The sequence below is a fragment of the Ambystoma mexicanum genome, chromosome 3q, assembly GCF_040938575.1.
Source record: "Ambystoma mexicanum isolate Mex_15411 chromosome 3q, UKY_AmexF1_1, whole genome shotgun sequence".
In the NCBI taxonomy this organism is placed as follows: Eukaryota; Metazoa; Chordata; class Amphibia; order Caudata; family Ambystomatidae; genus Ambystoma; species Ambystoma mexicanum.
The window spans coordinates 368,698,752-368,724,924 of NC_090926.1; the positions used below are offsets into that span (position 1 = coordinate 368,698,752).

General features: G+C 46.7%; 1 protein-coding gene across 4 annotated transcripts in view; it reads left to right on the plus strand.

The window, feature by feature from the left end:
• GLRA1 (glycine receptor alpha 1) overlaps positions 1 to 26,173 on the plus strand; it is a 730,078-nt gene that overhangs the window by 656,287 nt on the left and 47,618 nt on the right. For 2 of the 4 annotated variants that reach the window (XM_069653991.1, XM_069653993.1), the window contains exons 6-8: positions 3,782 to 3,919; positions 18,740 to 18,954; positions 19,047 to 19,205. In XM_069653991.1, the coding sequence (XP_069510092.1) occupies positions 3,782 to 3,919; positions 18,740 to 18,954; positions 19,047 to 19,205 (512 nt within the window). The remainder of the gene's footprint in view (positions 1 to 3,781; positions 3,920 to 18,739; positions 18,955 to 19,046; positions 19,206 to 26,173) is intronic. The other 2 variants (XM_069653992.1, XM_069653994.1) reach the window with 1 other exon arrangement.

Below are 26,173 nucleotides of genomic sequence, written 5' to 3' on the forward strand. Positions count from 1 at the left end.
CACACACCTGCGCACTGCCCACCTGGCACCCCCGCACTTGGGAACTGTTTCTGTATCCCTACAGTCCCCCTACCAGCCCTTGACAACTGATGCTCGCACTTACCCATGCACTTGCCACTTGCTGGCCGTTTACTTACTGTTATCATCTTCCCATGTACATCACTATCCCTTCCCCCTTCCCACACACTTGCACAATTTGATGACACCTGGCCTAGTGGGATCGTTGTCCGTCCTCCCTTTGTTCCCCTCCCTTGCCTTGTCGCGCCTCGAAACACTTGTGCATAGGCGTGTTATAAATGCCATATCATACCATATCATACCTCCAAATTAACACTAATGTGCAGCAAAATCATTTCTCATCCACTTTTCATCTCAAACCATAATCTAAAAAAGTGAAAGAATTGTGACAAGACAGTGATACTATATGTTAACAGCGAAATGTAAAAGAAATGAGTGGTAGAGGCAGATGTTTGTGCCAGAGGAGGCAAGGCTCCTCATGAGGCGCCGAGCAATATTGTTTCCCTACTTTACAGTGGGTGCGCACAGAAATCCCCTGGTCCGCCACTGATGTCTTCCAGTGTCCAAATACATGTGGGGAGTTCCTACATGCTCCAAACCCTGCACATTTTCTCAACCTATCGCATGCTCTAAACATGAAAAGTTGAGGTCTGTGAGGCCAGAACTAGAAGGCCTCTGCACCCCTGACAGGACTTCCCACTCAACACCCCCACCCCAGTCCCTAACTAGGAAGGTATAAGGTCTGGGAGGCCCAAACCAGAAGTCCTCTGCTACCCTGACAGGAATCCCCACTCCATACTACCCACCCAGTCTCTAACCAGGAAGGTTTGAGGTCTGTGAGGCCAGAACCAGAAGGCCTCTGCTACCCTGACAGGAATCCCCACTCCACACCACCCACCCCAATCTCTAACCAGGAAGGGTTGAGGTCTGTGAGGCCAGAACCAGAAGGCCTCTGCTACCCTGACAGGAATCCCCACTCCGTACCACCCACCCCAGTCTCTAACCAGGAAGGGTTGAGGTCTGTATGGCCAGAACCAGAAGGCCTCTGCTACCCTGACAGGAATCCCCACTCTGTACCACCCACCCCAGTCTCTAACCAGGAAGGGTTGAGGTCTGTGAGGTCATAACCAAAAGGCCTCTGCTCACCTGACAGGAATCCCAGTCCATACCCCCAAACCAGTACCTAAACAGGAAGGGTGAGGTCTGTGAGGCCAGAACAGGAGGGCCTCTGCACCCTGACAGGAATCCCCACTCCATACCGCCCACACCAGTCCATAGCCTGGAGGTAAATTGAAGCAAGGTGAAGAGACAGAACAAAAAGATACTGATCAGTGGTCTGTGGGAGTTATAAATCCTGCCCACCCGATGCAAATAACCTGTGGCATTAACCTTAGACGACACCAATAAGTAAAGGAATTTCCAATCTCAAATTCATCTCAGTAGCAGACAATGTGACCCAGGGAGAAAAAAGAAGATCCGGGAAATGAAAGGATCTGGAGGCGATAGATTAGCGCAGGTGCAAAGAGACAGAGGCTCTTTACCCTCACCCCTTCCTCAGGGAGCACCCAAATCCCCATTTCTTCTCCAAACACAGAAACTCTGAAAATCACAGAGCTCACGTCCTGCTCCTCCCAAACCCGAAACCCAGTGCATGTGAACGACCTGAGGGGAGCCCTGTCCACTGCCAATACCAGGGTGTTGCCCACCTTTGGCCGCCATGTCTCCTGCCTATGGTCTGAGGAGGAGGCTAAAAAAGACGGGCGTGCTCCAGGGAAGCGCATCCACAGCGGCAGACCCTATGCTTGCAGTCATCCAAGGGAGCGGGTGTGAGACCTGGGTGCTTCCCTATGGTTATACAGATACCTCAAACCTCCCCAACAGGAAACACCTACAAACACATAGGCCCACTGCAGTTGGGTACTTCCTGGAATCACCCGTCAACACCTTAGTGTCACTCCTGGCTGCCCCTCTCCTCCAACTAAACGTCTCCTCTCCTCTGCCTTCTCTTTAAGGACAATGTGCCAAGAGGTTGCACTCTTTAAGGTATATTACCTGTACAGGGCCATACAAACTCATTCCAAAACATGACCGTAGACACCTTAAAATGAGGCATTCTCTGAAGGCAATCCGTTCCAGGTATTTCTCTGTAGGAGTCCTCACTATGAGGGCAGTGGGAGCCTAGTTACCATTACTATTTATTTAAAAATCTTCACTGTAACCATCAAGGAGGGCGCTCATGGACCCACCAATCAGGCGCAGGCCTTAGATCACCTACTCATTCACACAGCATGCAGGTGAGGACGTCTGCCACAGCTTATGCATTTATATTCTCTGGACTCGAGGGCCCACGCTCACGCTTGGCAGTAGTATAATAACATCTGGTTAGCCTCTGACCTATCACCCCTCACCCCTCACCTCTTTCAACCTCCGCGCTCGAAGGTCACCCAGGGCGGCTCAACCAGTCCTTCCTGCGCATTGAGCTGGAAATATGATATGATAAGTTATTTATAACGCACCTGTACACAAGTGTTTCTAGGCGCGAAACAAATGGTCGCGCCAACGGTTTCCACTCTGTGCCATGACAAAGCACCGGTTCTGGTTTGCCAGAAATATCCCGCCCACACATCGTGGCTCGATTACAATGAATTAGTTTTGTTAAGTGTTACTCAGTAGCAACACACGGCAACAGAACATCAAGTCTCGGGCGGATAGCTCAGGGGCAACGCAAGACGACGTGGAGCAAAATAGGTTTGATCCCCGGGTCCGCGCTTAGAAACCTCTGGGTATTATGCGCGTTATAAATAACCAATTACAATTACAATACATATGACATTTAAGCTGTGCTCTAAAGCTGTGGCCTGGCTGCCATAACATCACACAGCGGAATCATAGGTACACACAGTTTCAAATAATCATGCACGAATCATTGATTCATTTAGTTGCAAAGCTCTTGGAGAGATCCCAAAATCCCCCTTGAGCCGGGATTAGGATCCAATAGCTGATGAAACAAACTGCAAATACAATCTTGTTTGCTGCAGAGGGGAAGAAAGCTCCCCGCAGAAACACGCGCTGTTTAACATGTGTCTCAGCGCGACAAAATGGTGTAAGCTAATATGAGCCCTCTGCAAGGCAAGACAGCTAAGCCCACTTCTTGCTGAATGAGAAAGAACAAACAATGGGCCTCATTACGAGTAAGGAGGTAGCCATGCCGTTTTTACTGGCATGGCTACCCCCAAACTCGGGTCCGGGTCCCGAAAAATGGGAATTACCGGGCCATTCCGACCTTTGCGGGCCCAGTAATTCCCATTTTTCAGGACCCGGACCCAGTACATCCCCATTCCCATTGAGCCCCCAGAGGGCTCAATGGGAATGGGGAGGATGGTAGCAGCGGTACCGTTCATAACGGTACCATTGCTACCATCCTGTTCTGCTCGCAGGTGCCGGTATGCACGCCTGGTCAGACCACACGTGCTGTCCGGCACCCGCGAGCAGAAATCGTAATGAGGCGGTGAGGCAACAACGGCGCCTGTAGCAATACCGGCGCCATTGTTGCCTTACCGCCAGGGTCGTAATGAGGCCCAGTGTATATATATAGACACGCATACATGTATTATACATATACATATATCATACCACACACAACCCTCTTCTGATGGCTGTATAATGGCATTGCTAAAGCTCTTGTTACCCAGAAGATCCCCACCCCGGCGCTCGCCCTCCTGTTGAGGACTCTAACTTGATTTTCTCTTGTGCCCCCCCCCAGTTGGTTACACCATGAACGACCTGGTGTTTGAGTGGCAGGAGCCTGGTGCTGTGCAGATTGCTGAGGGCTTGACGCTGCCACAGTTTATCCTGAAGGAGGAGAAGGATTTGCGATACTGCACGAAAAACTATAACACCGGTGAGTGCTGGCCTCCCGGGGAGCCTGACTGTCCATCTGTGGAAAGCTACCCCCCCTCGAACCGATGCGTGGCTGGCCAGTGGCAGAGTAGACAAGGGCCAGTGTCCCCGAAGGCCTTCTCACACTGAAAGGAAAGGCAACGATCAAGATATATGACCTGCATTCAGTAACATAGTGCCAGCTTGGCCCCTCTGAGGGATGTAATGTTTGGCCTTCTGATCATCCACCCCCTTGGATTAGATGCATCTTCACACTGTGTGATCCGAGTCAAGTCACATTAGTGCTTTAGTGGAACCAATTGATGCATGAAAGCATGACACAAGACAATGGGCCTCATTATGGCTGCCAGTCCGGTAAAAGATGTGCATGTATTTACATAGGCCAACACTATACCAGACCGACAGAGTACAATTATGCCGGTGGGGGTAACCTGACTTACCTCCAGCCAAGAGCGGAAGGTAATTCAGGCTCCCAGCGGCATAAGTATTTTCAGCACAGCTATTGCAGGTGCGGAAAATACCAGCAAATCTCCCCATGGAGTCCTATGGAATGGGGATTTACTGGTAGTTCCGCCACCTGTAATATCCCAGTATATCAGGCGGTGGAAACGGTAGGTGCGTTTGCCAGTATCCTGGTGGATATCCCGGCAGGATACCAGCAGACTTGGAATTAGGCCCAATGTTCTGCGTTCCGCTTCTTCTCATTTGATTATTCCTTAGTTACGATGCGCTTTCTCCCTGTGGGGTTATACCATGGGAAAATAGAGAACATGTCATGGGTGCATCAGGACAGTTACATCTGGGGAGTGTCTGCTGCCTAGTGTCTTTAGTTAAAGGTCAATGGACAAGCTGAAGGACAAAAATGAAAAGGGGATAGAACATTTGAAATTTTGTGTTACAAAGTAGCAGTGTGTAGCTTCACATTGATTTCTCCGCTGGGTGGGTCTGTAGAGTGGTAGGACCTTGTGGTGTTTCCTGTGCTTAGGTGCATGCTAGGGACCAGGTTGTCATGGGAACGGTTGTCTTGACTGTTGTGTGTGAATGGGTGATCTTGTCCAGATGTGTGGTGAAAAATGTAAGGCAGTTGTTGGTTGTAATTTTACAGTTTAAGGCCAGGGACGTCATTTCACCAAAATGCCAGGGGTAGCAGAAGTGACATCACACAACCCTTGACCCCTGATGACATCACCGGAAGTGATGTAATTTGAGCCCACCCCGAAGTGATATCGCGGGTAGCGATGGAACACAACCTTTCACCCGTTGACAAAACAGGAAGTGGCATCACATAACATTGTATACTACGAAAAATATGGTTACAATATCACTATAATATGATGTACATTTCATACAAGAATGGATCGCCATATGTATCAAGTGTGTATAGGCCTATATTACCAAATTACTGTGAATGCAAGCAGACGTCCATGGCCAAATGATAATGATGTGTTATTGTATAGCACTTATGCGCTTTACATAGAAGAAATATACACCCAATATTACCCAACCTGTGTTGGTACCATTTATCGACCTCAGAAGGATGAAAGGCTGAGTTGAGGCATTTAAGAACAGACTAAATCAGTGACTCACCCCCTGAAGTGTGCCTGAAATAAACCTTTAACGAGTCTAGCAATTATTGTATAGAATTCCAGAAAGACACATTATTTGGTATTCCTATTCTTTCTTATTTAGGGTCAGTGCTGAAAGTGTTAGACTTGTGGCACTCCTGTTCTTATTTTTCTTCTTCTTTTAAGGGGCCTGAACAAGAAAGCTAGCCACCTCAGAAGTAAAGAGCCACATGGTGCTGGCCACAGCCCAGGAGCTTGCATTGCAAAAAAAAAAAAGGTTTTATTTTTATTTATTTTTTTATTTTATTTTTTAGAGGTCACAAGGGAGACATCCCTGTTAAGGCGGGTGGAGTCAGTTTGAGTAAGGGGAGCATAGACATGGTCATGGGAACGTGGGGTTCGGGGGAAAAGGTGTGAGGGGAGCATCAGGGAGAATGACTGTATGGCAAGAGGTAGGGAGAAGATGTGTGGGTGAAGTTCTCTTGTTTGACGGGTGTATCTCATGGCAGGAGGCTGGTTTGAGTTTTTGATTGTATGAGAGGCGTGCTTTCTTTTGGGAGTCAAGCGGGGTATGTAGACATGGTATTTTAATGGTGTTGGAGGTTTGTGCCGGAGCGGTGGAATGTGCGAGGAAACAGTGGAAGCTGCATGCAAGGGTGGATGGGTATTGTGTTTGGGTGGAAGTGCTGTTGTTTCTAGGTGGCAAACAGAGTGGTCAACGTGGAGTTAATATTGTTGTTGCCTGGTTGGATCTGGCCGCTTCCTTGCTTAGGACGTTATTGCCACATTGTCTAGTGTTCTTTATAGAGCAAGCCCCACATACCACTCTCCCTCACCCGTCAACCCTTACTCCACCCGGCTACCCGAAAAATCATTATTAAATATTCCCCAACCTGCCCCCATAAAAGAAAACGCTGCCAAAAATGGAGTTTCACCAAATTCGCTGAAATGACTGGAACCAGGTGGACTGGTACCCACTTGTTGCCACAAACAGGTGTCACAAATGATGTGATGGGTTGGGACGTTGTGTGAGGTGTTTCGTGTGTTATGTGGGGTGTACTATTTTTGAAACAACATGTCCAGGAAGTGTAGCAACGGTGCCAGGCCTTTACATGAGAGCCAGACTGTGGCTATGTTAAAAGATAGTTTTAAGAAATGACACTTTTGCACTCATGTAGGGACTGTCAACACTGACGGCAGATAAAAATGCACAGAGCCATAATTAAAGGAATGGTTCGCCTAAATTTTTTATTTAAAAAATATATAGGCAATATAAAAAATATATATATACTCGCACTTTTTTTGTTTTTTAATTCCTATGTAAAATTTTGAGCTATTCAAGCTCAAAATTTGCAAAAGCAAGCACATGGGCGCATCCATTTTGTGAAATGGATGCCCGTGTGTTCTGACTTTTGCTTTTGCGGCACTAATGAAGGAAAAGCCAGCCAGCTGTAGTAAACAAAAGCTACCACTGGGTGGCTTTTCCTTCATTGGTGCTGTACACGGAGGACGGGGACCGGAGATTACAGGCAGAAAAGCTGCAGCTGCATCTCGGTAAGTGCTATTTTTTTAAATAAAAATAAACACTAGCTGCGTTTTTTTTTTCTATGTTTTCCGGACTGGAGGAGCCCAGAAAACATAGAAATAAAACCGCAGCTTTAAAAAGGTTGTATTTATGTTTGCGGTCGCTTTTGAAGCGACCGCAAACATAAATACAACGTTATTGTGTTTAAAAACGCTGCGGTTTTTCTTTCCGAGTTTCTCAGGCTCCTCCGAGGAGCCTGAGAAACTCGGAAAGAAAAACCGCAGCATTTTCATACACAAAAAAAAGAAAAACCGCAGCATTTTCAAACACAACCGCGTGTGTTTCTGCCTGCCTTGGCTTTCACTTTGGGTCTCCGGTGAGAGCACCGGAGACCCAAAGTGAATGTCAAGGCAGGCAGAAACACACACGGTTGTGTTAACATGCCGCAGTGTTTCTGCCTACAGCTGATTTCCCATTTGGGGCTCTCGGACTCCCCACGGGGGGCCCGAGAGCCCCAAATGGGAAATGCTAAATGCTGCAGTGTTTCTGCCTAAATCTGCTTTCCCATTTGGGGCGCTAGGGCTCCCCAAGGGGAGCAACGCGGTTGTGTTTGAAAACACTGCGGTTTTTCTTTCCAAGTTTCTCAGGCTCCTCCGAGCACTCCTCCCGCCCAGAAAATGTAGAAAAAAAACCGCAGCTAGTGTTTATTTTCATTAAAAAAATAGCACTTACCGAGACGCAGCTGCAGCTTTTCTGCCTGTAGTCTCCGGTCCCCGTCGTCCACGTAGAGCACCAATGAAGGAAAAGCCACCCAGTGGTAGCTTTTGTTTACTACAGCTGGCTGGCTTTTCCTTCATTAGTGCCGCAAAAGCCAGCACAGACGGGCATCCATTTCACAAAATGGATGCGCCCATGTGCTTGCTTTTGCAAATTTTGAGCTTGAATTAAAAAAAAAAGTGTGAGTATATTTTTTTTAATATTGCCTATCTATTTTTGAAATAAAATGTTTAGACGAACCTTTCCTTTAAGGGATGGGCCAAGAAACTGAATTTTGGGGGGGGGGGGTAAGTGTGGGGTATGCATCCGTCAGATGGTGTAAAGGGGAGATGAAGGATGTAGGCACGAGTTAGACTTGCTGCTGAAGGCATTCCCTGTGCAGGTGTGCTGGGATGTGTGAAGGCATAGTATAGGTTGCGGGTTGGGCACTTGGCCCATTCTGTTTGATGCAAGTGCTGATGTTCCTTTGTAGCTGTGACTGCAGTGGGCATGGGTTTAATGCCGGATTTGATGGGGTGTCACTGCTAAGTGCTGCACGTAATGTGTGCCGATGATGGACAAGGTGTTCCTTTTGCTTGTTTATATTTGTGCACTACTGTGTGATGGACCCATCTGGGCATTATAGAAAGGGGGTGTGGAAAGGGTATTAACGTTCTGGGTAGTGAGTGTAGGTGCATATCCAAAGGTTAGTGTAATATCAAAGGTCTGCAGGGAGTGTGAGTGTACGGTCAGGTGAGTGTTGGGATTGCTGTTCTTATGTGGCATAACGTGAATGCAAGGCATAACAGCCTTGAGTAAGGCATCTACGCCTTCCAACACCTTCCATTCACACTGCCACATATTCAATTATTTGTGTGGCGGAGAGGAGGGGCGAAACGTAACTTGCAATTCTGCATTTCTGCTGCCTTCTTTCCTCTGCCAAGGGAAATGCTCCAGCATTTGTGCTGGAATGAATTTTCATGCCCGGCACAAATGCTGGAGATCCCTATGGGGTCCGCCAGCTTCCTGTACCAGCATAAAGCAGGCAGACCCCATAGGCATACATTGTACCCACTGACTGCCATGCTCGAATTGCAGGCAGCGTGTACAATTACAATTAAATGCTGCCCGACATGGTCGCATGTCGAACAGCATATATTTGTAATTGTGAACACCACTGCTTACCATGCATGCATGGTAAGCGCATGGTAAGCAGTGTTCACAATGAAAACTAAATGCATGTGAGCATGCCAGGCAGCATTTAATTGTAATTGTAATTGTGAGTGTTGCTTGCCATGCAACTCACAATTAGAAGTAAAGTGCCTTTTGCCCTGCGTTTTTGCACTCTGCTGTACAAATGCTAACAATTTGGCAGCAGCGACCTGCCTACCTGTATGTCAACACAGAACTACACGTTTGACCAGCATGAGCTCCAGGGTGTTACCAGCAAATGGAGAGCCCAGCCACTCTTTTACGCGTGAGCTCAACACTGTTTTCGTGGCAATCACCTCCCCCACTGCAGATTTTCCTGCACAATCAACATTAAAATCTCCTGCTAAAATGATACATCACTGGGAAAAATGTACATGCCAATCTCTAAATGTCGCCACTGCAGTGTCTATTATTTCTGCTGTCATCGCGCCCCCAGGGGGGTCATAAACGGTTGCCAGCAGAATAGGCACAATTCCATCTCCCAAGTTCTTTATGTGAGGTTTTAGATTGTTAGGGTGGAGCACACCAGTGCGGTGCTCAGATAGATTAGTTGTTACTCTGGCACCTATACAGAGGCTGCCTTTTGGGCAGCCTTTTAATGGTGCCCTCGCCAGGGGGAAGATTAGCGAATAGCCATCCAGATCAAATGCGGCACACAACCAAGTCTCCTGTAAACAAAAGCATGCCACACCCCTCAAGGTCTTCATTGTTTCAGCATTGCACAGGAAAGAACTGTGGCCCCTCGAATTCCATAAGAGCACCTGGAGCGCACCCATTTCTTCAACTGCGGACCCCAGTCCATTGCCCACTCTGTCTTGGCCATTCCTGTTTTTTCTTGTGTCCCTCACGGCCCCTCAATACCACCCAAGGTAGTTTCATCCCATTGCTTGTCATGTCCGACGGCATCGGTCGAAAGACCAAGATTTCAAAGCCCAGCTGATTTAAGGCCCTAGCATTATTACATATCCTCTCTACCACTAAAGGAGAGACAAACGTTGCCACCACCCAGTTGTCACTACTGTTGAATTTGGGGAGCTCCAGCTTCACCAGGTCCTTTGACAAAATTCTTGCCAGGTCCGGTATCAAATGTAGTAGGTCCAGGAGCCTAAATCGATTTAGAAATTTGAATGTGCATCAAGTCAGAACACCATGCTGGGTTATGCAAGTGCCTGCATTGATCCAACGCCTTGGGCCTTAGTTTGTCTACCCGGTCAAGCCAGAAGACCTGTTTGCCATTTGATACTTTAGGGGTGCTGTGGGGGGCAGGTGTTGGAAATCCCACAGATTGGTGCTTCAGCGTGCCAGTCACTCTGGAGACCTTAGTTACTGGCATCGCCTTTCCATGATCACGTAACTGCCCCCTCCGGAACAGGGGTGGCAAAATATTCACTTTAGGGACTTCCGTCAGGCCTGGGCTACACTAGACTGGCTTGTCCACCATTGTTCAATGTAGTGATTGCCTCCAATATGCTTTTAGAATGAGTGACCGAGCTAAGTACCTCCTTGGGGATGCTTGCAGGGCAACTGGTCTGGGAAGGGATCCAGCTACCCAGCCATCAATGGGGCATCGAAGGCATACCTGCCTTGTTTCCCCCGACTCCAGTGTTTTAGATACTACATGTCCCCTCATGATTGGCCCTTGCTGTTTAACTGGCCCAGGCTTGGCCATCTTGCTCTTCTGTTTTCCCTGCTGAAGACCCTCCTTCTTCAAGTTTTTCTTCATTATCCTATGTGATCGGCCACCACACGCCCTATCTTCACAAATATCCACCTGTCTAGGTGAAGATGTAGCTCCGATGGTGCAGAGGGCCATTGATTGCCCCACTTCCTGGCCATGCACTCCTCTCAAATTTCTTAGAATGGTATGTAAGGAGGACACTCCCTCCTTTAGGGACCGCTGCTCCACAGCCATGTTGGAGCATAGTAGAAATAGAGCCTCCATCCTAGCCTGCAGTGCCCCCAATAAAGTCTTCTCGACTGGATGGCTAGAGTGATTAGATTCCGGAAACACATCATTGCCCTCTTCAGGACACTCCTCAGAGTCGCTCTCCCCTGGCGATGACTCAGACGCGGTCATAACATTTTCCAGGTCAGGGGTGCCAGATAGAATTGATGCCATTATATTGTCCCGCTAAAAATGGCCAGTGCCATTGAATTTCTTTTGACCACATGGCATAATTTCAGGAGTGATCCATTGTTATCCAAGGAGGTTCCAAAGTCTGAATCAGAGTCTTCGAGCCTCTACGCATTAGTGGCAATGTTGGACATCTCCATCAGAACGACCCTATCTTTTGTTGCTCTGGGGGGGATTATGTGCTAGTAGCGCCAAGACCTTCTTCATGCAAGTCACTTTTTTTTAGGTCAGATTAATTCATTCAGGGACTTCTATCACGCTTCCCTCTCGTCCTCTTACCGCTTCCTGTAATTACTCAGCCGCCCGACAAGTAGGCTCGTTCAATTAACCTAAAAGGGTGGAGCAGGGCAAAAGCCCCTCACAACAAGCACTGTACCTACAACTGCAACCCCAAAAGAATAGAACCAAGGTACACCTCCTCTCCGAGGGCTGCTGCGACGCCCTCCATCGAGTAGGTCTCACCACATGTTGAGGGCAGAGAGGGGAGGAATTGCCAAGAGAACCCTGCCTCCTCCCGGTGCGGACCCATGCCCGGCAGCAATATCCACTGGCCCTTGGGCCACTTACACCCACTTACACAGAAAAAGAGTAAGTATACCGGCTGGATGAGGTTGCAATGTAGGTGGCGTGATTAGGTTCACTACAGATTGAAGATATTCAAATGTTACCGCAGGCTACCACATCTCGCTCCGGTCTCTAGTCGGCATGGCTTATTAGTGTGTGGAGTCAATTTAAAGCAGGGTTTCCACGGTCGCTGACAGTCGGCTCTGCAGACTTTTTTCAGGTAGTTGAATGCAACTTCTTTCGTAGAGAAGAAGGCGTGATTTGGAACAAAAAGATGAGTATCATGCCACAGGGACAGCCTCTGGGTATTTACCAGTGGGCTGCCCAACAATGGGATTCAGAAGGTAGTTCAGTTCTAACGCTGAAGCACATAAGTGTAGCATTCTTGCCGTGACACCACAACAGGGAGCAGGGGTTTGGTGGAGGCACGGTAGACATCGTTCCCAGTCGGCTAACTCTTAGTCCCCGTGGGAACCCAGCTGAACACTGCAGAATGCTTTCAGCTTCTCTTTCGCCATCCTCAGAGCTTTTTAAGCTCATAGCAATCTCACAATGCTTTTGAGTATTCCGTTAAAGCTGCAGTAGCAGTGTTGTCCCCAAACACTGCAGAACATTTTCTGCTTCACTTTCGCTTTTCTTTCGCCATCCTCAGAGCTTTGGAAGCTCACAGCAATCTGGCAATGCCTTTGGGTACTCCGTTAAAGCTGCAGTAGCAACGTTGTCCGCACACACCACAGAACACAAGCAAATTATAAACCTCTTTGTCCAATTTTGGTAACGTGGACGGAACGACAGGCTTATCCCTGCCAGGTCATGGCTCGTTGGTTAGTTGTAACACTGTGAAAATACAATTATTACCCAATGATAAAAGGGACTGTCCAGTCAAGGTTGTATAAAAATATCTACTTTATTATTATCACAACAGACAGTTCTTGCTCACTACAAAATACAACCCACCCTGTAAAGGAATGCAGAGGACAGACAGCTTCAAGAAGGAAAAGGGATGCACTTTGGATACTGACAGGAGGGTAGTAGGTAAAGTAATGAATCACAATAGTTCAAGGATACTTGGTTTCAACACAAAGGGAGCAATGGGTCATAGAATGTCACTAGGGGCCTTCAGAGAAGGACCAGGCAGACCAAACCAAAATGTACCTTGTGCTTGTAGAGGTTCTTGGTGCTTGACAGGGTCAAGTCAGTTTCAGGGCACTTTGCAGCTCCTGCAACAGAGTTCAGGACAGGAGACTGCTGCGGGTATCGGGCATCAGGCTGTTAGGCAAGGGAGGCTGGACGGACGGTTGCAGGCTGGCCTACATGGCAGCTCGGGGTCAGGAATAATTGTCTCAGTGCTGGTTGGTGGGTCTGAAGCACTGGTTGAGGTGTCTTGGATGAGGGTAGCGACTGCAGCGTAACAACAGAGTCAGCAGTGTAGTCAGTTCAAGATGGAGGGGCTTGACTGGCTTGAAAATGACCGTTAAGGTGGATGCTGGATGATGCTTGTCGATGGACTCCTCCGAGCTTCTTCACTGGGCTTGTGCCATCCTGTAGCGTGGATGGGCCAAAGCTGGGAAGAGTGTTGCAGGCAACTGCCTTGTCCTTGGTTTGGTTCACAGACTTTCAACACCATATAGGTGGGCAGAGCATTAGGTTAACAGGGAAGTGCCCTTACTTTATGAACTGAGTAACACGAAAATATGGGGCAATTGCCAGCTGTGGTATGATTTTAGTGAAAAAACCAAATCAAGTCTGTTTTCCAAAACCAGGTCTACGACCTGTTTTTTGGATAAAACCACCGTGGTTGAGGGCAGAGTTATGTTTCAAGAAAACAAGGTGCTGCTGTGGGTTTTACCACCCACAGTGACAAGGCTGTGTAGGAGGACAGAAAAGGATAGAGTTGAATTCTAATTTTCCCTTCCTTTTAGCCTCGTCTGTCCCTATGCAGTGCTTGTGTATCACCTACAAAAAGGGACAGGATAAGAAGAAAAACTATCTACTTCTAAATGTTAAAAAACATTCAGCCTTGTATAAATCATGCCCTTCAATGGTGTGCAGTCATAATGTTGAAAAAATAATGTAGAATTACAAAAATGTCTAAAACATAATGTCGAAAATAAAATTTGCATTTTTTATTTTTTTATTTATATGTTTTTTTGGGTTCCAGGAGTAAAAAAAGGGGTAAAACAAAAATAAATTACAAAAAAGGGGTTTGGGGTGAACCCCCCCATTTCCAACAAAAAGCAACCAAAAAAAGAAATTCAACATTTCTTTTTTACTTTATTTTTTTAGACATTTTGACTTTCGACATTATGACATTCGACTTTATGACTATAAACCCCCTTCAACCACTCTCTTCCACTATGTGTTTGCTTTGGAAGAGACAAATACCCAGCAACAAAGTCGGTGCTTTGATACTAAGGTGTACAGACATCCACTGGGTTGTGTATGAATTTATTGGCCCAGGGATTGTGACCCCGTGCACCGAAGTTTTATTAAAAAAGAAAAACACAAATTCAGGTTCCAAGAACTCAGAAATCGTGTTTTAGACCAACATGAAAGATAAAAGACAATACACACTCCACTATGCGTTTTCCTAGGTCTTGTTATTATCGAAACTAGTGAAGAGTGGTAAAAAATTGCTCAAGTATAGAGAGTGAATTGATATCTATAAATTGTAGCAGTTACTGTCTACCGGTTTCAGTGGCAGCGTGTTTGTTGTGCCCACTTTCTTTAGGACAGTCTTTTGGTATTTTCAACAGGAAGGTAAATCTACTAGTTTCCATACCAACGTGTTGAATTCTGGGAAAAAAGCTGGCTTCAGATTGACACAATGCATATCAAAGGTTGTTGGGGTATCCTTTTCCTTTGTTAACCTCTGCAGCCAGGCCCCATGTGGGGCCTGTTTGAAGTATACTCTATTAGTATGATAAATATGTAAATTGCTGGATAATTCTGGTTGAGTGGGCACAGCCAATTGATTATGTTTTCTATTTTTTTTTATTCCAAAGTTATCTTACTTTATTGAAGGTTTTTTAGTCCTGTCGCTAGAATGGCCCCACTTGCACTGTGGGGTAAATAAACTGCTAGAAAATGTTGTCTGGGTTGAGGTAACCCAGGCATCTGGAAGGACCTTAAGTGAGTGACTCTCATTAAATTAAAGACATTTACAATTTTCTGACTCATTGTCAAGTATTCAGATTATTACAGATAGTCATACAGAATAATCAACTTTGTGGTCTTTAATTATTTTTCATAAAAATTAAGCATTTATTCCATTCTTATGGAGTCCAATGCATGTCGGTCTTGTAGACCATCTTCAGGGACCAATTTGTACAAAAATATAATAACCAAACGCATTCTGTAAGTTGTTGGGGATATTGTTTTCATTTCACATTTACTGTATATTATGTATATGATGTGGTTACCTGTCTCCTGCTCTGTCTCTCCCATATATGCTTCACATTCTCATATAATCTCTGGCACTGCTGGGCTATTCTCAGGTCTTTGGTCTCGACCTTTGCTAGTTTTCAGTGACCTACAATGTAAGATGTACGTTATACTACTCATTTTGTATTTATAAGACCTTGAAAAATCGGTATGATTGTATATATAAGGTACCTTGTGTACGGTGTTCTCCTATTTCAGCTGCCTTTTCCAGTTGTCCTCTAGGAGGATTTTTATAAAAAAGGAATTGTAAGTATGCCGGCATAACCCAAAGTTGTGATTAGGTAATGATCTGGCTATGCTGGAGGTCACCATGCATAGCTTGGCAGGTGATTACCTTGGTACTTCTGTGCTGCTCCCTTCTCTGGACAACATGATCCATTTGGTCAGGATCTCTGTGTCCAACAAATGGTTTTAAATACAAAAATGGCTCCAGTAATTGCATGCACGATGACATTACCATGGCGGCGACGTCATTGTGCGCTGGCCGCCATTTTGTTTATTTAGGTGAGAGCGTGTGTGCGCCTAGATGTGTCCGGTGCATGCATCTAGTTTACTTAATACTTGCTTTCAATAGTGAGTATGCAGGTTGGTGCATGTACATACATAACAGCAGAATTCAATGTACAATACATTTTGGATGTACATATTAGGCACAAAAGGTTATTTTATATTTTATACAATGTGAGTATAAAAGGGGATGCGGTTGCTTGCTCAAATATTCATATACATATATTTCCATATTTGACATGGTGTTCTCAGGAAATTGTGGTACAGAAGATCCTGAGTTACATATAGTTGTAATTACCAAGTGTCTCAATGTTCTTTTACAGATATTACACGTGGAATGTAGCCAATACATGGTGATCCCCTGTTTCATTGCAATGATAAATACATTTTGCAATCATTTTGGGTATGTGGTATATTCCATTGCGCTGTAAAAAAAATAGGCATTTAAAGCATTGCTTCATAGTTGTCAACATGATGCTAGAACACTGTGATCTCATATCCTGTTTGGCGTTCTCTATATGAATGGTAAGCTTTTCGAGTATACATTTCATGGTAGTGCTCCAGTGAGATCAATGGTACATAATGGTATGGCATAGTTGGGACAATGTTGCACAATTAAAGATACAAATGCGCATTTAGTTGCATATGTGTCTTGGTACTGAGTTTGGAATAGTAGGCTTTTAGGGTTGGCCATATCTATTCTTAAAGGAAACAAGCAAAATTACACGCTTCGTTCATCCCTCCTGGGTGTAGGGAATGTAACCTTTCTATCCAAAAAGTTTCTTTCTGGTCAAGTAGTTTGGAGATGTTGAATCTCCCTGCTCTTTTTTCAATGGTCTCTGGTACTTGGGATTTTATTCGCGTTATCTGGTGTCTACCATCTTAACAACAATTTTGCGGACTACTGTACAGAACTAGAAAATAAAAAAACTCTGAAAATATACACAGTACACAAATGACTATCTTAATGACATGGTGAACTTGTATTTACATTGATGGACAGAAAGAAACAAAACACGATACAACACAACAAAGTTTCAACAAGCTCATCAGAGCAGCACAGAATCAGAATCCACAAACAACACAACAGAGGACTCACAAAGAGCAGGTACCAGTAGTACCTGTACTGTAGCAGACTGCCCGAGAACTACAGCAAATGTTTTTTTAGGCAGTGGGGGAAGAGCTAAAGGTCCAGGAGGGGACTCAGGAAGAGAAGTACAGAAAGGAGACATTGTATTTCACTCCAACACAGGGAAGAAGCTCACAGTGTTCTAGCATCATGTTGACAATAATGAAACAATGGTTTAAATGCCCATTGTTTACAGTGCAAAGGAATATCCCAAATACCCAATATGTTTACAAAGTGTATGTATCATTGCAATGAAACAGGGGATCACCATTTATTGGCTAAATTCCACATGTAAATATCTGCATAAGAACGTTGAGACAATTGGTAATTACAACTATATGTAATTTAGGATCTTCTGTACCAAAATTTCCTGAGAACACCATGTCAAATATGGAATTACATGTATATGAATATTTGAGCAACCAGCCCCCTCCCCTTTTATACTAGCATTTTATAAAATATAAACTAATAATCTTTCTTGGCTAATATGTACCTCCAAAATGTATTGTACATTGTATACTGCTCTTATGTATATACATGCACCAAACTGTATCGGCACTATTGAAAGCAACTATTAAGTAAAGTACATGCGTGCGTGGAACACATCTGCGCACACTGTAACGTAAATAAACAAAATGGCGGCAGGCACACGATGATGTCGCTGACATGGTGACATCATCACGCACGCAATTGCTGGTGCCATTTTTGTATTTCAAATCCTTATCTGGACACAGAGATCCTGATCAGACGGATCCTGTTGTCCAGAGAAGGGAGCAGCACAGAAGTACTAAGGTAAGCACCTGCCAAGCTATGAATGGGGACCCCCGGCATAGCCAACTAATTACCTAAGCACAACTTTGGGTTATGCCGGTATACTCACAAGTCCTTTTTTATAAACATCCTCCTACAGGACAACAGGAAAGGGCAGCTGAAATAGGAGAACACCTTGTGAACACAAGGTATGTTATATATACAAATATCCTGAAAAACCTGAGAATAGCCCAGCAGTGCCAGAGATTGTATGAGAATTTGAAGAATATATAGCAGAGACAGAACAGGAGACTGGTAATCACAATGTATACACAATGCACAGTAAATGTCATATGAAAACAATATCCCCAACAATTTACAGAATGCGTTTGGTTATATTTTTGTAGAAATTGGTCCCTGAAGATGGTTCACAAGACTGAGATGCATTGGACTCCATAAGAATGCCCATTTCAAAGGAATACATGCTTAATTTTTATGAAAAAACTATTGAAGACCACAAAAATTGAAAATGTTTCATTTAATAGGAGTCACTCAATTAAGGTCCTTCCAGATGCCTGGGTAACCTCAACCAAGACAACATTTTCTAGCAATTATGTTAATTGCTGCCACCATCTGCAGAGGGTAAACAAACAGACAATACGCGTCCGTGGAGCCTTGATAAGAAATTAGCCTGGCCGTGGCAGGAGGAAGGTTTTGGCCCTGCGCCTTCTGAGATGCTTCATGTACTCCACCTGTCAGATCCCAACTAAATTTGACAGGGAGGACTGCACCTGTAGGCTGTGTCCACCAAGAGTACACAGGTCTGTGTGTATGTCGTGTGGTGAGCATAGGAAAATGTGTGCGGATTAGCCATACACATTTTCCAGAGGTTGATCTACCCTCATTCAGTTTCATATTAAAATTTCAAAAAAGCCCAGGTGAGCACACACCCACCGTGCAGATGGTCGAATTACTCACACCGCTATTGGGCAATTATGCAACAAAACAAATGATTTTGCTTTAGCATAGTCAAGTGAGTGCAGAATCTGCCTCGGTGGCAAGGCACCCATGAAATAATTCTACAGAAGCAGAACAGAACTGTGTCCCTTGTCTGTAATGGCCTTTCCATTGTGTATGCTTTCCATCCCTGAGTGGTCAGCGTATGCTAGTTGGAGCTATTGCCTCCCTTCATGGAATAAATTAATGATCCCAATGTCTTATTTCTTATTTTCCAGGTAAGTTCACCTGTATCGAGGCGCGCTTCCACCTTGAGCGGCAAATGGGTTATTACCTGATTCAGATGTACATTCCAAGCCTCCTGATTGTCATCCTCTCCTGGGTCTCCTTCTGGATCAACATGGACGCTGCACCGGCTCGTGTGGGCCTCGGGATCACCACGGTACTCACCATGACCACACAGAGCTCTGGCTCCCGCGCCTCGCTTCCCAAGGTACGTAGGGGCCTAGCCAATCCAACAAAGAAACTGGAAAGAAGGGCAGCATGTCAGGGGAGTCTCACCAGTGCCCGTCTCTTTACCCGTAGGTGTCCTACGTCAAGGCCATTGACATCTGGATGGCCGTGTGCCTTCTCTTCGTTTTTTCGGCTCTGCTGGAGTATGCTGCTGTCAACTTTGTGTCCCGACAGCACAAGGAGCTGCTGCGTTTCAGGAGGAGAAGGAGGCATCACAAGGTAACACTTACTGTACGTACCAGGATGAAGCAGGGCCTTCCGCGCATACCGCGATCAAAGCCTGCTTGCAGTACGCAGCACGCTACACATGCGCAGCCCCAAGTGCTTTGCATCATGCTATTCCACAGCTGTTTGAAAAAACTTTGCAGATAATACTTCTAACGCAAACACTTCCAATTCAACTATATCTCCTTCAAGGTTAGTCCTTATGTGAAATATGACAAACGTGCAGAATCAAAAAGTTCAAAAACAAAATGGCTGAATGCCTATATGTAGAGATGGGTCACAGGATGTTTGAGACCCCATTAAACGCATTCCTCCACCCCACACGCATTTATTTTCCTGCCACATCCCACCGCATGTATTGTTGCCAACCGCCTCCTCACCCTGGAAAATGGGTTTGCAGAAGTTCCAATTATTTTACTGTCATTTAATGTCTACTTAATGCATAGTTTTCATTTTCATTCACTATTTTAAAGTGTCTTTAGACATGCCTTTTAATAAGTCGCATTTGCATGAAGCCCATGTATGATAATATATACTTCTATTAAAAGTGTTTGCCTTCGTTGTATGTTTAGCAGAGTTTTGACAGTGCACCCAAGCCCACATAGATGTGAACGTTGAAGGTGAGCCTTTTGGAAGGCAACCCGCACAGTCAAAGTGCAGCCGCGATTTTTAGTGGCTTCCCCGTGTAAATGTTATGTTATGTTATGTTATGTTATGTTATGTTATGTTATGTTATGTTATGTTAAAGGGATAACGCGCACTGTTGCCACCGCCGTGGTTTCTTGCGTTACCCTACCCCACGCCCCCCACACTCCTATGCTGGTGGATGAACTCTGAGCTGCAGAGAAGTTCCATGGCCACCAGGGTGCGCGTTCTGCTACCCTGCCACCTTCCTGCAACACCCTGTGTAAAGGGCTCTGTAGCTTCGAAGCTAGGTTCACGATTTATAAATCCTATGCATACACTCCTCCATCCACAAGTGACCCTTTTGAAATTTGAAATGCACATGCTTAGGATCTGGGATCACTGTTCTAAATGAAGTACCAGAATTTGCGAGTAGAACAGCCCATTACAGCTAATAAGACACAGCGCCACCCGCGGCCATCCCTGGAAGCGCACCTCTAAACCACAGCCACACAGCGATGCACCGGGCAATTCGCTGAAAAGCTTGTTTTTTCTGCTCCATGTAGAAAATTGCCATTGTTGTAGAAGAAAGTGGCATTGATGTCTGGCTTTATGAATCCAACAAAAACAACTCCCAGTGATGCGCCACACGCCCTGGTCGACGGTCTAGATGCAATTAACCTCCAACCCCACATAAACGGCCCGACTCACTTTAAAGGACACACTCTCGATGCCATCTTTAGCTCCAATACCCTGATTCACTAAAAGCCCCCCACCCCTATCATCTGGTCCGATCATTTTATTCTCTCGTTCACCATCCACTCTCCCAGCCCCCTTCCCATACGCACATCTCAGCCTCCGATCCTACGCAAGTGCTGGAAAAAACTAAAAATCACCCCAGACCTAGCCGAGACACTCCTCCAGTCTCGACCACCTACCTACCTACCGTCCCCACAACCATCTAACGCCTGAAGCCTTTGACTCATGGCTCAATGCATCTCTGACACGACTCACTCCCCTGTGCAAACCATCATCCCGTCTTGGCCCTTTTCCCAGATGGTTCACTCCTGAGTTAAAAACCACTAAACAGCATTACAAATACCTTGAACGCAAATGGCGGAAAGAGAAAACCCAAGAGAGCAAGACCACTTTGGTCCGACAATTGTATCAGTACAAGGCCGAAATCCGGAAAGCAAGAAAAGCCCACTACAACACCCGAATCCTAAACTCCAAAAACCCAAGCAAAGAACTCCACAAAATCATCTCCGAATTCACCAATCCAGCTTGTAACACAACCATCCCGACCCCGTCACAATCACTGTGTGATTCACTCTCCCTCCATTTTTACACCACGGCTATTGAAAGGACTAAAACTCTAAACACCAAATTGGCTCTCCTACAACCAATTGACACTCCGCCGCCCGCACCGGCCAGCCCCTCACCTGCGACCTCAACGCAACCAACGCTCAAATCCTTTAGTCCATTATCACCAGAGCAATTTCGCAAACTTCTATCTGCCCGCAAACCATCTGGATCACCACTAGACCCTTGCCCAGCCAAAACTCTTAAAGGAATTTTTGCCTCCACCTGCGCAGGGGAGCACACAAGATCTATCATAAACGACTCCCTTTCCTCCGGTATATTTCCCGAGGCATTCAAAATGGTATACGTCAAACCTCTAATAAAAAAATCTTCGCTCAACCCTCTCGAGGTCAAAAACTACCGCCCAATCTCAAACACCAAGTTCCTTGCCAAACTCATTGACCGAACCGTCTACTCCCAACTAAATGCCTTTGTCGAAGCCAATAACCTCCTAGACCCTGCTCAATCAGGTTTCAGATCACGTCACGGAACCGAAACCACCCTAGCGTCGATCTGGGACGACCTCAAAATGACAGCAGACGCCGCAGGATGCCCAGCGCTAATCCTCCTTGACCTATCCGCTGCCTTTGACACGATCAATCACTCAATCCTCCTAGACCGCCTCCACTCCCTAGGAATCCGTGGAACCGCTCTTAAATGGATAGCCTCTTTCCTCAAAGACAGGCACCTGCTGTTCAATCTCTACCTGATCACCCTCCCGCCAATAATTCGCTCACACAACATCATATGTTACAACTACGCCGACGACACCCAACTAATCTTAAAATTCCTGAACTCGAAACCCAACTCCCGACCCGACCTGGCAGCCTGCCTCCTTAACATTGACCGCTGGATGACCCAAAGCCACCTCCTGCTAAACCCCGCCAAAACAGAAATCATGGTGTGCGGCAACTCCGATCTTCTTCCGCACCCTCTTCCCTGGCCACCCGCCATGGGCAACTCACTGACACCCTCCAACACAGTGAAAAATCTTGGATGCACCCTAGACTCCGGCCTAACACTCTCGCGCCAAGTCAACAATGCCTCAAAGTCCTGCCACTACCACCTTAAAACCCTCAGGCGCATCTTTCCATACCTCTCATTTCCGAACAGGGCCTCTGCCGTCCAATCAATCGTTATATCCAGACTGGACTATGGAAACCCCCTATACCTCGGAATCCATGCCTACCAGCTGAATAAACTCCAAAGAGCACAAAACGCAGCGGCCAAAATGCTACTTGCGCTAGGTCCAAGAGACCACGTATCCCCAGCCCTCAAGACACTGCGCTGGCTTCCAGTAGCCCATAGGGTGGCTTTCAAAACCTTATGCCTCACCCATCGAGCACTGCATAAAACTGGACCTCAATATCTTCAAGAAAAACTAATACCATATCATCCCTCTCGCACCCTAAGATCAAGCTCAGCCGGCCTCCTAACAATTCCTAAGACAAACTCAATCAGGATAGGCGGAACATCATTCTCAGCCCAAGCTCCAACCCTGTGGAACTCGCTCCCACCCCACATCCGCCTAACTGAGGACTTAACGTCCTTCCGCAAACTACTGAAAACCTGGCTCTTCCCCTAAAACCAACCGGCCTCCAAACTAGCACCATCACACCGACCTATCAATAAACGACTAAAGTAGATCAAATACAGGGAAGCGGATATTACGAATAAATCAATGAGAAACTATGAAGATCTGAACCGATGAAATGCACATAGCAGTATGTAAAAGCTAATGTGAACGCAAATACAGAGAAGCAAACAGAACTAAGGAGCACGTAGAACTGATGAGGGCGTATAAAATTAACTTTACTGAACCAACAAACGTATAGACTAGGTGAACGCGTGGCCAGACGATCTTATACAAGCGAACGAGCATATAGTGAAGATGACCGTGGAGAGCGGAAGAGTGTTGAGGGCAGATGTGTGTTGAGGGCGGATGAGTGTTGAGGGCGGATGAGTGTTGAGGGCGCATGAGTGTTGAGGGCGGATACATGTTGAGGGCGAATGCGTGTTGAGGGCGCATGAATGTTGAAGGCGCATGAGTGTTGAGGGCCCATGAGTATTGAGGGCGGATGAGTGTGGAGGGCGGCCGGGTGTGGAGGGCGGCCGGGTGTGGAGTGCGGCCGGGTGTTGAGGGCGGCCGAGTGTGCAGGGCGGCCGGGTGTAGAGAGCGGCCTGGTGTGGAGGGCGGCCGGGTGTGTAGGACGGCCGGATGTAGTGAGTGAAGACATGTGTGGAGAGAAGACGTGTGTGGAGAGAAGACGTGTGTGGAGTGAAGACGTGTGTGGAGAGAAGACGTGTGTAGAGAGAAGACGTGTGTGGAGAGAAGACGTGTGTGACGAGAGAAAACGTGCTTGGCGAGAGGACGCGTTGTGACGAGAGGACGTGTGTAGCGAGAAGACGTGTGTGGCGAGAGGACGTGTGTGGCGAGAGGACGTGTGTGGCGAGAGGACGTCTGTGGCGAGAGGACGTGTGTGGCGAGAAGACGTTGTGTGGCGAGAGGACGTGTGCGGCGAGAGGACGTGTGCAGCGAGAGGACATGTGTGGCGAGAGGACGTGTGTGGCGAGAGGACGTGTGCGGCGAGAGGACGTGTGCGGCGAGAGGACATGTGTGGCGAAAGGACGTGTGTGGCGAGAGAACGTGGGTGGCGAGAGGACATGTGTGGCGAAAGGACATGTGTGGCGAAAGGACGTGTTGTGGCGAGAGGACGTGTTATGGAGAGAGAATGGGTTGTGGCGAGAGGACGTGTTGTGGCGAGAGGACGTATGTGGCGAGAGGACATGTGTGGCGAGGGGACGTGTGTGGCGAGAGGACGTGTGTGGCGAGAGGAAGGGTTGGCGAGAAGACGTGTGTGGCAAGAGGACGTGTGTGGCGAGAGGACGTGTGGAGGGCCGACGAATGTGCAGAACGGACGAATTGCTTAACTGCATGACGTCCATATTATACCTAGAATGTATGGATCCTTTAAAAGATCATACCTCATATCACAACCCACGCTTACTCTCTCCTTACACCACCACCCATCTAGAACACAGAGATACTATGACACCATTCGGTATAACTGTTCTCATATCAACATCTGACGCCGCTCACTCCACATCACTCTATTGTAATCACTGCTGGTCTCGCACCCCCAGCCAGGCGTTCTCCTCAGGCCTTACGCTGCCACTCTCGGTCTGGATAATTCCTGCCAGATTCGAACACATACTCCTGACCTCTCAGCCACCACACCTACCGCTATGAAGCAGCTTCCACAGGAATTTTCGCACCAGCTGCACACATACCAGATGCGCACTTGCACCTTTTGGATCCTCTCTCCTCCCTCTAATGACAAGAACTTCGGTTCCCAAGGGCGTTCAACCTACCAGCGCCTTCAGACCATACCAATGGTATATAAGGCGCTATATAAGTGCAAAATAACATAACATAACATAACACATTTCCCGTGTAGCACCCTTATTGGGCATCATATAGGGTAGTGCAGGTTGACATCGCTGCGATTGGAGCATTGTGGCATGTTTAACATATTAATAGCATATGACTGGAATTCCCAATACACTTAGGAGTTTTCCTTCGAGGGGCAGACATTTCTGTCAGGTAATGAATGGGCAGGTTCCATCCTGCCATTTCGATTCGCGATTGGTCTGGCTGACCAGGTCAAGTGGGAATTCCAAATGGGCAGTCGCAACTCTGGCTAAATGGAATCTGAAAAGCCCATTCCTAGTTTTGTGTAGCAACCTCATGGAATTCGAAGGGCCCGCGTTCCCAACAACAGCACGCCCCCATCACTGTACTGTCTCCGTGCTCCGAATAAAGCAGCCAGGGGTGCTTGCTAACGTCCGCAGGCACTAACTGCGTGTTTTCATGAGGGTTACAGAAATTGTGCTACTTTTGTTTTCTACAATAAAGGTCGCTGAACATTTGTTGTTGCATGACCACACGTTTCAAGAAGCCGGTTCACAGAAAGCTCGATGCAGAGCTCGTGCACTGGCACTGCACTAAGGGCTGCCCTCGGTGAGTTGCACGTGACAATGCCCCTACTACAGGCCCGGCCCTGGGAAGCGGAACAGCAAGGACGCTTTGATGGAAAACTAATCGTGGGGAAAGAACCTGGTACAACAGAAAAGGGCTGCCACCTATTTTATTACTCTCTCAAATAAAGGAACGTCCTTATTCACATTTATTAGATTCTGCTGCCACCTATAGGTGATATATTGAAACAGTGCATTATATGCCCATCAGTACCACAGACGATGGCCAATGCTCATCTCCAATGTCCAGTACTGGACTGTCATGGTCCAACGGATTCACAACAAATACAGATATGCACACACTATGTCTACGGGCCGCAGAACCACGTCCTACCGTCGGGTCAGAGCCACGGTGAGGGGGTAGATGCAAATGACCAACGTGCAAAGAAAATTCTTAAAAATGTTTCTTCGCTGCCTAGATTACCAAGCTGGTTGAGTATCTTTGGCACCATGTGGGGGATCCAGGAAAGCTGATTCATCAGCCTAAACAGAAGAACTGTATAGGGGGGCATGCTGGGTAGCTTCCTTTCACCATCCAGGTAATTGCCAGACAATATCCACGCACGTGCCCTCCCCTGTTACTTCGATCCGGAACAAGTGTCGAACCCAAAAGAAGCAGCACCCTCAGGGAGGCAGGCAGGGCCCGGCAATCTGTTTAAATATTACCCAATAGAGTGAGGTCCATTTCTCATATGATGCGCTTGCGCACAGCCCAGACACATTCGAAACAAGACGCCATAGACAAATCAGACATTACACAAATAGGCACACCCAGATCAGACCATCCCAGACTGCAGTACTCAAACAAGGCACGAATGGCAGCCCAAGGAGCTTCTCCACAGAGATCTACAGACATCACACGGCATGCTGCAGAAATACAAGGTGCACTTGCACCCCCTGGTGGAACTAGTCTTGAACACTTCTAGTCGCACCCCAAGCCAATGCAATTT